Source organism: Hirundo rustica, chromosome 25, assembly GCF_015227805.2.
Source record: "Hirundo rustica isolate bHirRus1 chromosome 25, bHirRus1.pri.v3, whole genome shotgun sequence".
Lineage (NCBI taxonomy): Eukaryota > Metazoa > Chordata > Aves > Passeriformes > Hirundinidae > Hirundo > Hirundo rustica.
Genome location: NC_053474.1, coordinates 4,121,456 through 4,137,641, shown reverse-complemented (window position 1 = coordinate 4,137,641; position 16,186 = coordinate 4,121,456). Strand labels below are relative to the sequence as shown.

Genomic DNA, 16,186 nt, shown 5'->3' with positions numbered 1-16,186 from the left:
GTGGGCGCCGCTGTGTGACGTAAGCGGAAGGGCACGTCACCCTCCGGCGGAGGCTGAGGCGGCGCCGCCGGGGCAGGTACCGGGGCAGTACCGGGACGGACTGGGAGGGACCGGAGCAGAGCCGGGGCTTACCGGGCACGGCGGGGGCGTTGCGGGCGGGGTGTGTCTCCTCCCGCCGTGTCTCTCCCGCCGGCGGCCGCGTCCCTCCCCTCACGGAGCCGGCGGAGGCCTAAGGGACGCCCCGTCTCCCACCCGGGAGGGCGGTGCGGCTGCCGGGAGCGGAGTCTCCCGCAGGGTCTGGCTGTGCGGGTCGCTCTCCGCCGGCTCCGCTCGCTGCCGGGGGCGAAACGGGGTCCCGGGAGTTGAGGCCTCCCGGCTGCGCCCAGCCGGCCCGGGAAGCGAGGCTCGGCCCTCCCTGCTCTGCCCCGAGCTTGCAGCCCTCTGTGAAGGTCGTTCTGTAGAATGGCTGTGTAAAACCGCGTGTAAAGGGTTGACTGCCATTAGCTGTCCATTAGCAGCCAGCAATGGAGTTGGGTGTGCTCAGCCCGAGCCGTGCAAGGGGAGCATTAAGAGCTTTAGGAGCAGCCCGAGGTTCAGCAGTTCCTAGCCTTAATGTTTTGTGGTTGTAGCTGTGGGTAGGGATCCCTTCCTGAGGGAGGAGGCAGAGAAATCGCACACGGAGAACGAACTCGTCAGTGTAACTCGATCTGCTGCTGCCCCTGGATGGTGGGATGAAATCCAGGTGCTTGGGTCTGCACTGTTTGTGCTGGTGGCACCCAAGCCGTGGTTCTGTATGAACCAGTCCTGCAGGCTGGAGGAGTCAAGGATGGTTTTCCTCGCACCAGCCGGTGCAGAACCCACTCTGATGACACAGCTGGAAAATTCCAGAGCCTGTTTCTGACCTTCCCCACTGCCTGCTTATAAAAGGACTTGCACAAACAACGTAAAAGGCTCCAGAGCAGCAAGTCAGAGCTGATTTTACCCAGGTGGTTTGTTTGCTTTGGGTTCAAACAATCACCTTTAACCCTTTTATTTTCATCTTCCCTTTGAAAAAGGAAAGGAGCTCTCAGTAAAAAATGTCGTGGATCAGAGAGGGCGAGCTGACCATCATAGAGAGGTTCTGTGCCAACATCATTAAGGTAAGGGATGGGTTTGGGTGGATTTTGTGGTGAAATGCTGGCAGGTTCTTCAGGGTGGAACTGTCTCTGTGGCTGCAGTGCTCTGGAAAGGGACTGTTGTTGGCAAAGGTGCATTTATTGCTGGCACTGGATGTGCATCCCTAAACTGCATCCCGGGGGGGGGAGATTACTTAGGCTTAGCCTTGCAAATGAGCAAGGCTGCAGGCAGTGCTTGCCAATAAGGCTTTGTGCCCTCGCTGAGCTGTTTCTTTGGAGACCCTAAACTGGGGCTGACAGAGAGGGAACGAGCACCTTGCTCATTGCAGCTGCACGTTTCCTGCTGGGGGATAGCACTGCACTCCTGGGAGCACGCAGGGCTGCTGGGGACAGGGGAGCTGAGCTCTCTGTGGTGGGCAGGCCTTCTCACCTGCTGGTCTCCTGTGCTTCTCCCTGTTCTCCAGGCAGGTCCAATGCCCAAGCACGTTGCCTTCATCATGGATGGCAATCGCCGCTACGCCCAGAAATGTCACGTGGAGAGACAGCAGGGACATTCCCAAGGCTTTGATAAGCTGGCACAGGTGAGGAGGATGTTTTCTGACTTCGTGTGGTGGAAGTTTGAGCTGGGTTTGTTGCTGGACTGGTGTCCTGTGTTCCTTCTCTTCACTGGATCCAGGCATGTGCGTGGAGCTGATGTTCATCATCAGGATTCACAATTTCAGCTCCTCCCTCTCTGTGTTATTTTGCAGAGTCATTCTATTAAGCTCTTTTTTCTTCTGTTTGCACTCAGTTAAAATATCTGCCTTAAAGATCTCAAGGCTTTTATTTCTGTGAAACAGGTTGACTTTTTTTGAAAACATTTTGAAAGGTACAGTAGTATATAATTCAGAAACCAGTGGTGCTTCTCCTGGCTGGATGAGTCCCCTGTGATGGATTCTCATCCTCAGGTAATGATAGTTCCCTCCTGTTCTTTAAAATGAATCTGAAATTTACATCTAGGGGTTTCATATTTTTGAAAGTCATTTCTTTTGATCCAGTCCTGGCCTCGTGGGAAACCACAAGAAGGTTTTACATGGAGAAGTTGTGTCTTGCTGGTCTGATTGTTACATTTTGTCTTCTTGCAGACACTGCGGTGGTGCTTGAACCTGGGCATTCGGGAGGTGACAGTTTATGCCTTCAGCATTGAGAACTTCAAACGCTCCAAGGAGGAGGTGGACGGGCTCATGGACCTGGCCAGACAGAAATTCAGCCGCCTCCTGGAGGAGCAGTAAGAATCCCCCTCGTCTGTGTCCCACAGGGTGGAACTGGAGCAGGACACGAGGAATTGCAGGGATGTTACAATGTGAGAATGGATTAAATGAGGAGAGCCTTCCCCACCTTCAGGCAGAGGCTGGAAGGGCTGTGCCTGCCTGGCTGGGCTGTAGAGCTCTGCATGCACGCTCCCCCTGCACATCAGATTTGTGACAGAAGGATCTGCCATCCAAACCAGGGGGACAAGGACAGCTTTCAGATAAACACAGCACAATCAGAAACACAGAGTGCCAGATGTTTTCTTAAATATCAAAGCTTTGTCTTTATTTTTGGTGAGTTAGAGGTGCCCAAAGCCTATGGTTGTATTCTAAGCTTCCATAGGTAGGGATACCTAATTTGTGATCCTTTGGTTACGTCTGCACCTCAGGAACTGGTGTGGGGAATGATCACTGGGCCTTTATGGAAAGGTTTGGGATGATCAAATCTCAGCCATTTTGGCAGCATTTGGTGGTTTTGCCTTTCTCCAGTTCCCAGTTTTGCTGAAGCTGTGGGTGGATGTTGACACTTGTGCAGTAGAGACTGATGTGTTTTCTGTGGTCCCCACTCTGGTTGGGCGCAGGGAGAACCTGAAGAAGCACGGGGTGTGCATCCGTGTCCTTGGGGATCTGCCCCTCCTGCCCGTGGATATCCAGGAGCTGATTGCCCAAGCTGTGCTGGCAACCAGGAACTACAACAAGTAAGTGACACTCAGTTTAAAGAGCTGATACCTCACATCTTCCTCCTCTTCCTGAGGGCTGGGATTTGTCGACGTGCCACATCTCTTTTTTTCTTCTTGGTCCTACAAGCACACATCACTGTCATCTGCTGGACCTTCCCAGGATGAGCCTTTCACATCTTTTCCTCTTTGCAGGTGCTTTCTGAATGTCTGCTTTGCATACACATCGAGACATGAGATCAGCAACGCTGTCAGGGAGATGGCCTGGGGGGTGGAACAAGGTCTGCTGGAACCCAGGTAACTCTTGGCTTTCTGTGTGAGGCTTTTGGATGAATCCTGCCTGTCTTACCACTCACACTGCATGAGAAACCTCTCAGAAGCCAAGTGGCTTTTAAATAGATCTCATTAAACCAGTGTGACTGGAACAAATGACTTAAAGTTACTATGCAATGTTTGGCTTTTATTATTTCTGTTACCATGGTGATAGATACACAACCAAGACAGAAAGAGAAATTAGGTCTGTGTCTTAAGTTAGTTTAAATGTGAAGGCAGATTTTATGCCACAACAATTGGCTGCTTGGCTGACAGTCTTAACTATGAGGTCAAACAACAGATGAATCATGAATGCTGCACTGTTCCTCCACCCTGAAGGAGAAGGAATAGTTACACTCTGCTCCCTGCTCCAGATGGAAGCCCTCACAGTCTGCTTCCACCACTGTGTTATGTTTCAAAGAGCATGGAGTGGGATGCTCTGGGGGCTGAAATAGCATTTGGAATAGCCTGTGGAGCAGACAGCAGTGTCTGTCAGAAGCAAGCTGATGACTCTCTGTGCTTCAGATCCACCACCCAGTTTTAATTTGCAGCCCTGAGTTTGCATAAACCCCCTTACTGCTGGTTTGTGGCACATCCAGCAGGTCAGGAAAGGGGTCTAATAAACTGTGTCTGTCTTTTAGTGACGTGTCTGAGTCGCTGCTGGATAAATGTCTGTACACCAACAACTCCCCCGACCCAGACCTGCTGATAAGAACCTCTGGAGAGGTTCGCCTCAGTGATTTCTTGCTCTGGCAGGTAAAGTCTCTGTTTTCTCCTTGGGATATTCCATCTTTGCCTCAGAGAGTGCTGCTGTTCCAGGTGCAAGCGGATATGAGGGCTCTGAAACTCCTTCTGCTGGGGTTAGGTAACTTCCAGGATGGACTGAGTGCTGGGGCACTGAGTGCTGAGCAATCTGTTTCTTGCAGATCTGTTTGCCTGAAATCATGAATTCTCATCCTTTTGCTGCTCTCCTCACCTTTAGATAATTACTTGTTTGTAGAGAACATTTGAGTTGCTCCAGCTGAAGCTCACATGTTATTTTACATGCACCGTTTGGAGCCAAAACCCAATTGCCTTTAGGCAACCACATCAAATGTTCCCATTCCAAATTATTTAATTGGCAAGTTCTCAGAAGTTGTCTGGCCTGAGCTGTGCTTGCCTACCAAGGCATCCCCTCTCCTCCCCCTATTTTTGGGCACACCTATACCCTGGGTGGGTGTTGATGCTGTGAAATAACACTTTGCCTGCTCCTCTCAGTGGCAGAGGAGTCCTGTAAAGTGTTGGATTGTTTTAGCAGTCATCATGGGAACATATTTACCTGAAACCGTGAGGAACTTGGTGGCAAAAATAGGTTTTGACTTGAAATCTTTCACCATCCAGCTCAAGGATATCTTCAGGGCACTGAAACTTTTGGCTTCATTAAGCAGTTTAAATTTCATGAGTGGGCAGTAAGGAATATCATGAGATGTCATTTGAAGAATGGCTTAAATGTCATGTCCTGATCCTCAGTTCAACCGTTATTCCCTTAGCCTTTGGTACTCCAGTGTTGCTATTTTGGTTTTTTTATATGTCTGTGATGCTTAAGCTATTAAATATACCTCTCTGAAGACCAACACAGCATTAGAAAGAATTCTGCTGCTGCCTTTACAGGAGTGCATGGCTGGTGTCCCAGCATTAAAAATTAATTAGAAGGACTCTACACTGCAATTTCAAACTCTCCTAGCTGGTTTTTGCCTCACTTTAAGTAGAATCTGATAACACAGCCTAGGTAAAACCTTTGTAGGGAAAGTGGCATAGTTTGCCCAACAGAGTTGCATCTTACTAACTTTTTCTCTTGCACAGTGATTAAATTGTTGGTGATCTTGCTTTCTGCAGACATCCCATTCATGCCTGGTATTTCAATCAGTCTTGTGGCCAGAATATTCCTTTTGGAACTTGTGTGAAGCTATCCTTCAGTTCCAGATGAACCACAGTGCTTTACAGGTAAGGGAGCCTTGGGGAAGTGGAAAGCCCAACCCTGTGTGTTACCTGCACAGCAGCTGGAGATCAGGTGAGAGGCTGCAAAGTTCGAGCAGCGATTGTTAGTTAAGATCTTGTTTCAGTAGCAACTCATGTGTTGCTTCTCCTGTACCCCTGTGGCTTGTTACAACGTCTTGGTGTGTAGCCAGGCTCTTCTACTTTCAGCAAAATTTCCAAAGTCAGCACTGTCTCTGTTACTGCTCACTCCACCAGCTGGAGCATCTGTCCCAGACCTCACACACCAAGTGAACGCTCCTGATCTGCCAGTTCAACTCAGACACTTCATCAGTGCTGTAAGCACATGCTGCCTTCACACTGGAACAAGCAGGGAGTTCCTCTAACTCCACTATTGTTTTTAGGGTTGTAACAAGTGTGTTTAGAGTTTCCTTTCTGGGAGCTGAAATGAGGCTGCCTGAGCTGTGAGTCTGTGGACAAGCATCCTCTTTCTGGTGGGTCCAAATGTACCTGCTGAAGGGATTGTTCCTATTGCTCACTGACATTGTTCCTCTCTTTTTAGATCTGTTGCTGTGAACCTCACTGACCTGGTTCTGGTACAGCTGGCCAATTCAGTAGTGAGATAGTAGTTTGGCTATTTTTAAGCAAAACAAGTGTGGGAGCTGGAACTCCTGATGGTGAAATGTGGGGGGCAGCAGCTGATGACACAGAGACAGCAGTGGCTGGCAGAAGGATCTCAGTGTGGCAGCTCTTAATCTCCACCATATCTCGCTGCTGAATGTGTCTGCTCCTTAATTATTTGGGTCCTCTTTTTAAAGACAGGAATTACATTGCCCTTTTCTACCTTCAGGGACCTTGGTCACCTCTGAGAGTTGTCAAAGAGATTATAGCCAGTTGTGGCTATGGCTGAATTTAATCAAGTGCAGCCAGTCTGGCAGCATCCAAACTCTCCACAGCCTTAACCTCTTTTGTTCCTATTTCTGGCCCAAGTCTGCCCTTTTCCTACCAGCAATTCATTGTATTAGTACAACTAATGGCAGTTCACCTTCTGCATGAAGAGGGAAGCAAAAAAGGCAGTAGTGTTTGTCATTGCCATGAGCTTGGCTTCTGTCTGGAACAGTAAGGTCACTGTTCTGTCTTTGCTCCTGGTGCTGGTTTCTGACAGGCAACAAATGCAGCTTCTGTTCCCAGCTATTCTCATCTTTTCTTAGTTCTGGTTGGTGGCTGGATGTGTTCATGCCACGCTATTATCAAGGTTTCTCATTGTCCCCATTTGTTCTCTGGTCAGTTTTCTCCCTGTAAGAGCAACTTTGCAGTGTCTGAGGCCGCCCTTTTTTTCCAGGGAACCCTCAACAATTGTGCAAAGGGAAGACTTCTCCCTCAGAGGAACTGAGATTTAGGAGCTGGGTCTTTTTAAATTTAAAATAGGTGATCTTGAAATCCGAAAGAGCTCACAAGGCAAGTCCTCTTGGTGGAAAGGTTGCTGTCAGTGAGGACACTGGGGCTGCGGGGGACTGCTGAGAAGCCAGGATGTTTTACAGCAGCTGTATCTGCTTTGGGAATGTGCTGCTGCTTTTGGGATGTGGATGGGCAGCAGGATGGAAGGGCTGACAAGGTACAAACCCCACCCCGCCTTGATTTGGAGGTATTGGATAAAAGATATTCTCCTTCCATCAGCTCAAGCAGCATTGCTTTTAGTGGCTGCCATTTCATTTCCCAGCCTGTTGCTCAGGGGAGTCCCCCAGCTGCTTGTTGCTCACCATGGAGTCCCAGAATCAGCTAGACCGTGCTTTTGGTACCTGGTAGATGTCCGGAAGGAATGCAGGTGTTAGCTGAGTCTTTTCTGGGCAATAAACAGAACTTCACTTTGAGAGTGGAAGTCTTCTCAACAGGCTGGTGATCCTTGCAGTTCAAGTCAGCCCTGGAGTGCATCCATTCAGTGGGTTTGCTGGAGCTGGGGATATTTCTGCTCACCTTCCCAGCACAACGAAAGCTGATTTCCAGAGCCATAACTGCCTTGGGCTCTGGAAAAGTGTCAGGATGAGTGAGTCAGGTTCTCATTAGAGTAATTATTATTCTTGCTTGTTTGAAAGACCAGCACTTCCCAAGTGTGTGTATGTGTCAGTTTATGTCACAGTGACCAGTTTTACAGTTTTTAAAAATAGAACCTTAATATTCCTGCCTGCTGATGTGTTTTTGCTGTTGGAAGCTGCAGGCCAGGACATGTGCAATAAGGATAAATCTAAAAGTGATGTTCTACAACAAAATATTTCAGATACTCGAAGGGTAGACAAGGATGGCTCCTGCCTTTGCCTTTCTCCTGTTGTGTCTCAAGCCAGTAACTCTTAGATCTCTTAGACTTATTCCTGCTTCTGTTTTAAAGCTGATTAGCTCAATATTGGATCATCTCAAAGAATTGCCCTGCAAGTCATGGTTTTCAATCCCCTAAAACCTTTCACCAACCAGGGAAACAGGATCAAAAATGCTGCGATAACACTGGTGAGGATAAGAATGTTCTTGTCTGGGGTTCAAAGTTCTCCTGTAGCTGTTCCTCTCTGATTCCATTATCTGAGGGTTTTCCCACAATTTGTCCTGACTTTTATCTGTTCTAACTAGGAGTTAACGCTCTTGAGCAGAGTCGTGTCTTGGAGGGAAGGTCCAGAAGGATACCCCTGTATTTTTTGTAACCAGTTAAGCAGGCTGCCTCAAGGTGGAAGAGGCAGACCCAGCACCAGCCTTGAGTGAACCTGCAGGTCGATGGCCAGGCAGAGGCTGTTTGTCCTCCCCCTGCGGCACAGGTGAGCTGAGAGGCCTGGTGAGGTGCTAACACTCGCTGCTTTTCACTCCAGAAGGCCAGAGACTCCTACCTGGAGGAGAGGAGGCGGCAGCAGCTGGAGAGGGACCAGGCTTACGTGACCAAGAAGCTGCAGCAGGAAGGGTGCGCGTCCCACGGAGACTCGCGGCGCCGGCGGACGCTGCTGCAGAAATGCACGGCCCTGCGGGAGGAGAGGATCCAGGGCTTCCTGCAGGCCCTGGAGCACAAGAGAGCAGACTTCTTTGAGAGATTGTGTCCGGTGTCTGCATGACACAGGTGCTGGGCTCTGGGGAACGCAGTGTTCAGAGGGAGCAGCTGCTGCCCAGAGGGACTGGCTCAGCGGGGTCCTGCCGTGGGCATCCAGGGCTGCTCCAGGATCTCCCATCCCGCTCGCCCTGCCTGGGACAGGGATGGCTACTGTGAACCCTCCTGGTCTGTGATGCTGCTGAGGAAGGTGGTGCTGTCTTGTGTCACCTCCCTGCCCTGGTGACAGATAACCTGCACCCTGCTGGGTCTCTGCTGCTGGGTCTTTGACAGACCAGGTGTTCCGGTGACAAGAAGTTAACTGCAATGAGCCTCCTCCAGTTCTCTGATTCCTCCTGAACTGCCCCAGCCAAACCAGTTCAGTCCTGTTAAATAAGTCTGGGCTCAGTTTCTTTCCATGGCTTTGCAGCAGGGAATCTTTTTTTGAGATGTCCTCTGCTGTCCCATCAAGAGAGCCCTGCTTTCTGCAGGGAGAGGATTATTCCTGGTGTCGGGGACATTCCCCACTGCCTAATTGGTGAGAGCATCTTGTCTTTTCCCCACCTGACCTTGCTGGGTTGGATGTATCCACTCCTGGTTTCCAGAGAGCTGAAGGAAGGGTTCCCAGCCTCCCTGTAAAGAAAAAAAACCTGCACCAAAGTTTCAGCAGGTGCTGAGATCTCTCCTGAGCAGCGTATGTGGGGGAAAGTCAGGTGCAGAAGGTGCTGGTGTTGGACCACACTGACCTTGGGAAAGGCTCTGAGCAGGCAGGAAAAAAGGATTGGTTGGGAATGAACCCTCTCAGGAAGGAAAGAAAATTGGCTAAACACAGTTGATGGCTACCATAGGCCAAACCCTCTGAGGGAATTCCAGGGAATGAGGGTGGGCTTAATTCAGGAATACAGTAGCCAAAACTAGCCTCTGACCAAGATGTTTCAGAAGGGCTGTTTGGCTGATATTAATGGGAGTGGCCAGAGCAGCTGTGGAGTATTACTTGTTCTCAGTTTTCCATTGGCAGGGAGATGGACAAGCTGATTTCCAAGATTGTTTCCGTCCCCATGATGAAAAGAACTGAAAATGTTTTGATTTTTTGTTCCTGATGCACACACAGATGTGGCAGTACCAGCTGTTGCTGGATTTGAAATGTTTCTTCTTACCTCCAGGTGAAAGCCACAAAATGCAGATTTAAAAGCCTTGTAAGTGCTGCACACTGAGCACTTGGCCTGTGATTGTGAAGAGGAGAACTGTGTAGTCAAACTGGGAATAAAGTATATTCATACCAAAGTTATTTAAAAAATAACCTGAATGTTTAAAAGTATGTAGAGCTGCTTATTTTAAGGTGTGATGAAGCTGGAATCCAGGTTTAATATAATAATATTTAATCTGTGACAGACTCCTCATGTGATTCCTGTTAGCCTGGGAATGACTTGAAGGTTGTGTTTACAGTGTGTGAACAGTTTGCTGATACCCCAAAGCCTGCCCAAGTGAAGTTGTATGCAGGTACCACCTCTGTGTAAGTAGCAAAGAGAATTTGGATAAAAATGTGCTGAGATGGTGAGAGCTGTTGATTTTAAACTTCTTTGGCTGCATTTTTTTTTCTCCATGTTTCAGGAAACTGTGGAAACAGTGTACTTACTCTCCATGAGATGGAAGCTCTCTAGTCTGCTTTGCCAGGCTGATAGGGAGACTATTCTACTCAAAAAATGCATTTTTGCCTTAAGGAGAAAAAAAAAAAAAAAAAGTTTTCCATTGTGTTATGACTCTACAGGTGACAAAAGCCACAGTGGTGGCTTTCCATGAAGTACTGGTCCTGTTGCAGGTGAGGTAAGTGAAGGATCTGGTTTATAAAATGCTTGTATGGAAAGTTTTTATCCATTTTATAAAAGGTATCACGGGAGTAGGGGAGGAGGAAGAGTCCTTCAAGCAGTGGCAAAAGGTTCCTGTTACCTGACTTTGTACGTTTCACCTGCATCAAGTATTCCAGTGAATACAATTCCAGTTATTTCCCCCATCAGCCTTCCTTTGTCAGAGGGCGGGGATGGGTTAGCAGGGCAAGCTCGAGAGTTTCAGGAGTGCATCTTTCCAGTGAATCTGCGGGAATAGAGCCACAGGCTTCTGTCAGTAAGGACTGAACCTCCATCTTTAAGTTATATGGGTTGGCGATGGGAGAAATCAGCATGGCTGTTAAAAATGTGCAGCTGAGGTCTGAAAAAGCCTGAGTTTACCTGGGCAGGGAAGGGGGGAAAGATTGGTTGTTCCTTGGGGTGTTTTGAGGTTCAACTGAAAAGTGAAAACTTCGGGGCACCGTGAAGTAGCAATGAAGACCTTTAGTTGGATTCGTAGCAGATGGGCTGTGGCTGTGCCAGGTGTGAGGAATGTCCCCTCTTGGAAGGAGCCCAACTTCCCGAGTCACTTGGCACAAGCAGCAGGCACCTGTGTGAATTGATTTAACGTCATTTTATTGCTTTTTAACATTTTCCTCTCTTCTTCCAGCACTGCCTCCTCCTCCTTCAGCTACAACTCTCCGCATCTCCCGTGTTTTTTACAGGAAAAAAGGCTCTCGGTGGTTCCCCCGGGAACCCCTCCCGACGCGGGGGCCCCCGCGGGGCCGGAGGTGCTGAACGAACAGCTCCGCTCACCTGCGCGCGGGGTGGGGTGGGGTGGGGGGTCCCCCTTTTATCCCGAGCCGCCTTTCACATCCCAATTTCTCACCTTTCACATCCCAATTTTTCACCTTTTTTTCCCCCGTTTTTTCATTGCCCGCCGCCCCCCGCGGGTTTCCCGCGCGCGCGCACGGATGAGGGGAGGGGGGGGGGGGTAGAATGGCGCGCGCGCCGCCCCCTCCGCGCGCCCCCCCCCCCACCCCATCCCCTCCCTCCCTCCCCGCCTTGGCCCCAGCCCACGTGACCCCCGCGGGCCAATGGGCGCGCGGGGCGGCGGGGATCCGGCTGGAACCGGTTGGGCCGCGTCCGGCTCTATATAAAACTTTATAAACACCCGATTCCAATTAGTGGGGTCGGGATCAGCGCAGCCCGCCGGGTGCAGCCCCGCTCACCGCTCCCCGCATCGCGCCCGCAGCCCCCCGCGCCCAGCGCGCCCGGCTCCCTCACCCCCGCCTCTCTCCGCCCGCTCCCTCCGCCCCCTCACGCCGCCCAGCGCGCTCCGCTCTCCTTCACACATATACACACACGCTCACGCACACACACACACGGAGCCATGCCGAAAAGAAAGGTACGTGGAGCTGCCGCCCCCCACTCCCGGTGTCCTCTCCCCCCTCGCGGTGTCCTTCCCCCCCCCCACCCCCGTCACGGAGCCGCCTGTGGGAGATGGGGCGGGACTATGCCTTCACCCCCCCCCCCCCGCTTTCGGGGCGGTAACGGAGGAGCGAGGCCTCACCGGCGGTGGGGGCGGCGCGGGGCCCGTTACCGGCGAGGGCCGCGGGGGCCGGGGGTGCGGGAGGGGCCGGCGGCCCCTGCCGGTCCGAACCGGTTGGTTTTGGCGGGAGGTCGGTGTGAGGGATGGGGGGGAGGGGAGCGCCGGTGTGGGGCGGGAAAGGGCGGGAAGCGGCGGCAGAGCTTTGCCGCCAAAACGGCGGGGGCGGGAGGGGGGGGGGGCCGCCCTGAGGGGACAGCGACGCCCCCGCACAAACCCCGCACACAGCCCGGGGAGGCCGCGGCTCCCGCCCCGCCTGGGCTGCGTCGGTGCGGGGTTGTGCCCCGGCATCCCCCGCCCCGGCCCCGCGGGGAGGGGCCGCTACCCGCCGAGGGTGGGATGGGGATGTTCTCTGGAGATTTGGGGGGGGTGTTAAAATAGCGGCTGGTGTTTGAGAATTCTCTCTTATCCCTTGTCCCTATAATCTGTGTCCGTGTCCCCAGGCTGAAGGAGAGACCAAGGGCGATAAGGCCAAAGTTAAGGATGAGGTAAGAAGTTCAGTGTTTTGAGAAAGTTGGATCATCAAGTGTTTCCATTGGAAGATGAGGTTTTAACGTCAGCTGAATAACTGGGGAGTAGGGGGGAGCGTTGGTCTCAATTAATTTTGACTTCAAAATCTTAACTGTTTTTTAACCATGAAAAATTTACTCAACTAGTATTAGCTATTAGTAATTTCAATGGCATAGCCTCATGTTTCTTGAGAACACAGAAAAAGGGAATTACCACCTTAATTTCTAAAACCTAAAGAACTGTAAACATAATTTCTGGGGGTTTATTACTTTGGGAAGAGAGCAAGTTTGTAAGATTTTGAAAGTTCATATTCCATGTCATTTCAATAGATCCGTTTTCCTTTTCCAACAGCCACAGCGGAGATCAGCGAGGTTATCTGCTGTGAGTATCCTCTTGCTGGGCAGAGATGTCACAACACTTGGTGGTTTCACACATGACCACTGGGTGTGTAAATGCCTCTCAGAGATGGAGGTGAAAATTAAGTTCCTGCCTTAAGGACCTGCCCCATTGTGTGGTGCTATGGGAGTGGTAGAATAATGGACACACCAAATAACTGCTGCTGTTTCAAACATTTTTTATTTGCTGTTGTAAAACTAAACTATTTGGCCTGAATGTTAAAAAAAAAAAAAAAAGGAGTTTGTTTCTCTGGAGCAGGACATGTCACAAGGGCCTGGAGTGCCAGGATAAGGGGGGATGGCTTCCCACTGGAGGAGAACGGGAATATTGGGAAGGGATTCCTGGCTGTGAGGGTGGGGAGGCCCTGGCACAGGGTGCCCAGAGCAGCTGTGGCTATCCCTGGATCCCTGGCAGTGTCCAAAGCCCGGTTGGACGGGGCTTGGAGCCACCCTGGGATACTGGAAGGTGTCCCTGCCCATGGTGGGGCAGGTCCTCCTAAGCCAAACCATTCCCCGAGTCTCTAACACAGGTTTTCTCTCCCTTGCAGAAGCCCGCTCCTCCAAAGCCAGAGCCCAAACCTAAAAAAGCAGCTCCAAAGGTGAGTTGGATCAGGGCTGTTTGGAAAGGTAAATGAGCGATGAGGTTTGGCATTGCCTGGCAATAATAACAACCAGCAAACCTCTGAGTAACAGCTGTGTAGCGAGGAAATGGAACTGCATCATCACTGCATAAAGCTGAACTGAAAACTTGCAGATTTTACAGAATTTGCATTAAAACATACTGAAGGGAAGACTTCATGCTTTCTGTCAATCCCTTACCAAGCAAACATTGGTGTGCCGTGTTCTTTTGGGGCCAACACCCCTCGCTCGGGGGTTTTGGCTGCTGGGAGCTGACAGCAAATGTTGTCTTGCATTTACAGAAGAGCGAGAAGGTGCCCAAGGGGAAGAAGGGAAAAGCTGATGCTGGCAAGGAAGGAAACAACCCTGCAGAAAATGGAGATGCCAAAACAGACCAGGTATCCCAGCAGCCTGTGGTGCACCAGGATTGATTCCTTTCCCTCTTGGACCGGGATAGGTCTTGGCTTGTGGCAAGGACAAGTATTGCTTGCAACACATAACACAGATGGGGATGTTGGTAAAAAGTTAAAGTTGTCTGTTTGCCAGGGGATGTTGCCACATGGAAGTTACTGTTCTCCTGTAAAGTTCACAAAGCAACTTCTCTAAGTGGGGTTTTACAGGTGCCACAGATGTTAAATTTAATTTTATTAAAAATCAGAGCTGTGCAGCTCAGAGAGGATTTGTTCTGCTCAGGATTTCACTATATAGAAAAATGAGTGTCCGTTTTCTTCATGTGTTGACCTGTTCCCCCTTTTCCTTTTCAGGCACAGAAAGCTGAAGGTGCTGGTGAAGCCAAGTGAAATGTGTGAATTTTTGATAACTGTGTACTTCTGGTGACTGTACAGTTTGAAATACTATTTTTTATCAAGTTTTATAACAATGCAGAATTTTGGTTTACTTTTTTTTAAAGCTATGTTGTTAGCACACAGACCGCTTTCGTTGTTGTGTTCTGGGGGGGGTGGGGGGCAATGGGGACAAATGTCATTTAGTCTATTTCTCAAAACCTAAATTTTAATAAGAAAAGCTTTTGCCAGTCCCCCAGTTTTTGGAAGAAGGGCCCTTCCTGCAGGGAGGAAGAAGGGATTCCCCCATGCTGCGTGTCAGTTATGTCCAAGTGAACATCAAAGCTCCCAAGATGGTGTTGCTTACTCCAAATCCCAATGCCATCAGTTCTCCTTTGGTGTCTCCTTGTTTACCCAGAGCTCGTCACTCCAAACCACAGCAGAACTGGCATTTTGGGATGTGCCACGCTCAGTCCACTGTCAGATGATCCGGATTTCTGGTGTCCATTCTGGGATATACTGGCTCAAACAGGAGCTGCACTTCCTCTTTTCTATTGTGGATCCTCAGATACAGAAACCTGCTTTTAAATTTTGTTTTCCTCTCAAAAGTCAGGGTGGGTTTGTGCAGAGTTGTCAGACAACGCGCAGATGTGAACGTGTCCACCCTCACTCTAAACGTTGCCCTCTTACAAGCGTGAGCGAAAAGATTCTTACGGTTTTCAGCGACTTCTCCATTTCGGTAGTCCACAAAGGGAGGGGAGTTTGACAGTTGTTGTAAAATGTTGCAGATTGTAGCCCATGTCCTGCCTAAATTACCATGATTGTTCATGAAAAGTACCTTTAATAAAGCTGGATACGGTTTGGCTTGGACTGTTCTTAATGCTCTCTAATTTCTCTTGCTTTAGTTCACTTCATGTGGTTTAAGAACATTTGCTGTGTGCATGTCTGTGTTTGTGTTTCCATTCAGATAATTAATTGTTGTAATTCATACCTGAAAAGCAAGATTTCCTTACCTAAAAGCGAGGTTTCCTTGCCTAAAAGCTAGATTACTGCAGGATGTTTTTAAAGCCTTGGCTTACTTGGAGTCTGAAAAAGGAACATGTAAGTGAATCTATTGAGATAAATTATCTTTATTTTCTAAAATGTAGCACTGTACAAAACAGGGGAGGAATACACTGATCTTGCTGCAGAGAAAAGTAAATTCTGGTGAGCTTTTCTTGGGAGTGAAACCAGAACTGGCTCTATAAAACTGATGATGTGTTACATTTCTGCACTTAAACTTGAATATTGTTGCTCCTGCTAATCGAATCCAGACCTGGCTGGGGTAGTGACTAAGCAGGAGACAAGATTTTTTTGAATAAAAAATGCACCATTTTTATAGTTGCTACTTAGACTCCAGAGCAGAGCCAAACCCAAACCCCCCTGTGTAAATGTCTCCTTCAGTGATTGTCAGATGGAGTATTTTTTCCATCTCTGCTTGGCTTTCCCTGGGATTTCAGTGTCTGTTTGTGATTAAGTTCAGTGACCTGTTTCAACCTGTGCTGATTTCAGAGGGAATCCAGTGAAAAGGAGCAGGGCACAGTTTCACATCCAGAAATTTCCGATGTCAGGAGTGCTGGAAGTGTTCTGGAGCGGCTGCACGCGCAAAAGGCAGTTTGGGATGTGCCCCTAGGAACTGCTCCATCCTGTGTTCCCATAGCTGGTATGTCTAACAGAAAAGAAATAATAATCTTGTTTAATGATCTTCATTAAACCCCACCCAGAAACAGCCACCAAACCTCCTGAGCAGTCGCTGGAGCGGCTGGGCTGTGGGATGTGGCTGCGGAAAGGAAAGTAATAATTAAACCTTTTAAAATCAAAGTTTGAAATAGCCTGCCTTGCTTTTGTAGAGTCTTATCTTGCTGGGCTAGAAATGAACAAGTGTTTCCAAAGGAGCTGGGTTTGAAGGGGTTTCCAGCTGGAATGTTGTGATGTTCCCTGTGTCCATCCCTGGCTGGGTGACCTCTTCACCCCCAGTCATTAAA

The 16,186-nt window shown here is 49.5% G+C and overlaps 2 protein-coding genes across 4 annotated transcripts; both read left to right on the top strand.

Moving 5' to 3' along the window:
• Positions 1-10: 10 nt before the first annotated feature.
• On the top strand, positions 11-9,709 carry DHDDS (dehydrodolichyl diphosphate synthase subunit). Of its 3 annotated transcripts, none has more exons than XM_040086277.2 (9): positions 11-76; positions 1,056-1,139; positions 1,580-1,696; positions 2,240-2,382; positions 2,986-3,102; positions 3,277-3,378; positions 4,035-4,149; positions 5,269-5,376; positions 8,217-9,709. In XM_040086277.2, exons 2-9 carry the CDS (start codon positions 1,077-1,079, stop codon positions 8,451-8,453), a joined length of 1,002 nt encoding a protein of 333 aa, XP_039942211.1. In that variant the 5' UTR covers positions 11-76; positions 1,056-1,076; the 3' UTR covers positions 8,454-9,709. The 3 variants fall into 3 exon arrangements, with proteins under 3 accessions (XP_039942211.1, XP_039942213.1, XP_039942214.1); XM_040086279.2 differs by lacking the exon at positions 11-76 and adding an exon at positions 106-160; XM_040086280.2 differs by lacking the exon at positions 11-76 and adding an exon at positions 340-965.
• Positions 9,710-11,470: 1,761 nt separating this feature from the next.
• HMGN2 (high mobility group nucleosomal binding domain 2) lies at positions 11,471-15,037 on the top strand. Its single transcript, XM_040086281.2, has 6 exons — positions 11,471-11,656; positions 12,301-12,345; positions 12,719-12,748; positions 13,311-13,361; positions 13,683-13,778; positions 14,145-15,037. Exons 1-6 carry the CDS (start codon positions 11,642-11,644, stop codon positions 14,178-14,180), a joined length of 273 nt encoding a protein of 90 aa, XP_039942215.1. The 5' UTR covers positions 11,471-11,641; the 3' UTR covers positions 14,181-15,037.
• Positions 15,038-16,186: the final 1,149 nt, after the last annotated feature.

Coding starts and splice junctions, on each gene's coding strand:
- DHDDS (XM_040086277.2), top strand. CDS start 1,077: ATGTCGTGGATCAGAGAGGGCGAGCTGACCATCATAGAGAGGTTCTGT. Junction 1,697..2,239: donor GCTTTGATAAGCTGGCACAG/GTGAGGAGGATG, acceptor GTCTTCTTGCAG/ACACTGCGGTGGTGCTTGAA. Junction 5,377..8,216: donor TGAACCACAGTGCTTTACAG/GTAAGGGAGCCT, acceptor TTTTCACTCCAG/AAGGCCAGAGACTCCTACCT.
- HMGN2 (XM_040086281.2), top strand. Junction 12,346..12,718: donor AGGCCAAAGTTAAGGATGAG/GTAAGAAGTTCA, acceptor CTTTTCCAACAG/CCACAGCGGAGATCAGCGAG. Junction 13,779..14,144: donor GAGATGCCAAAACAGACCAG/GTATCCCAGCAG, acceptor TTTCCTTTTCAG/GCACAGAAAGCTGAAGGTGC.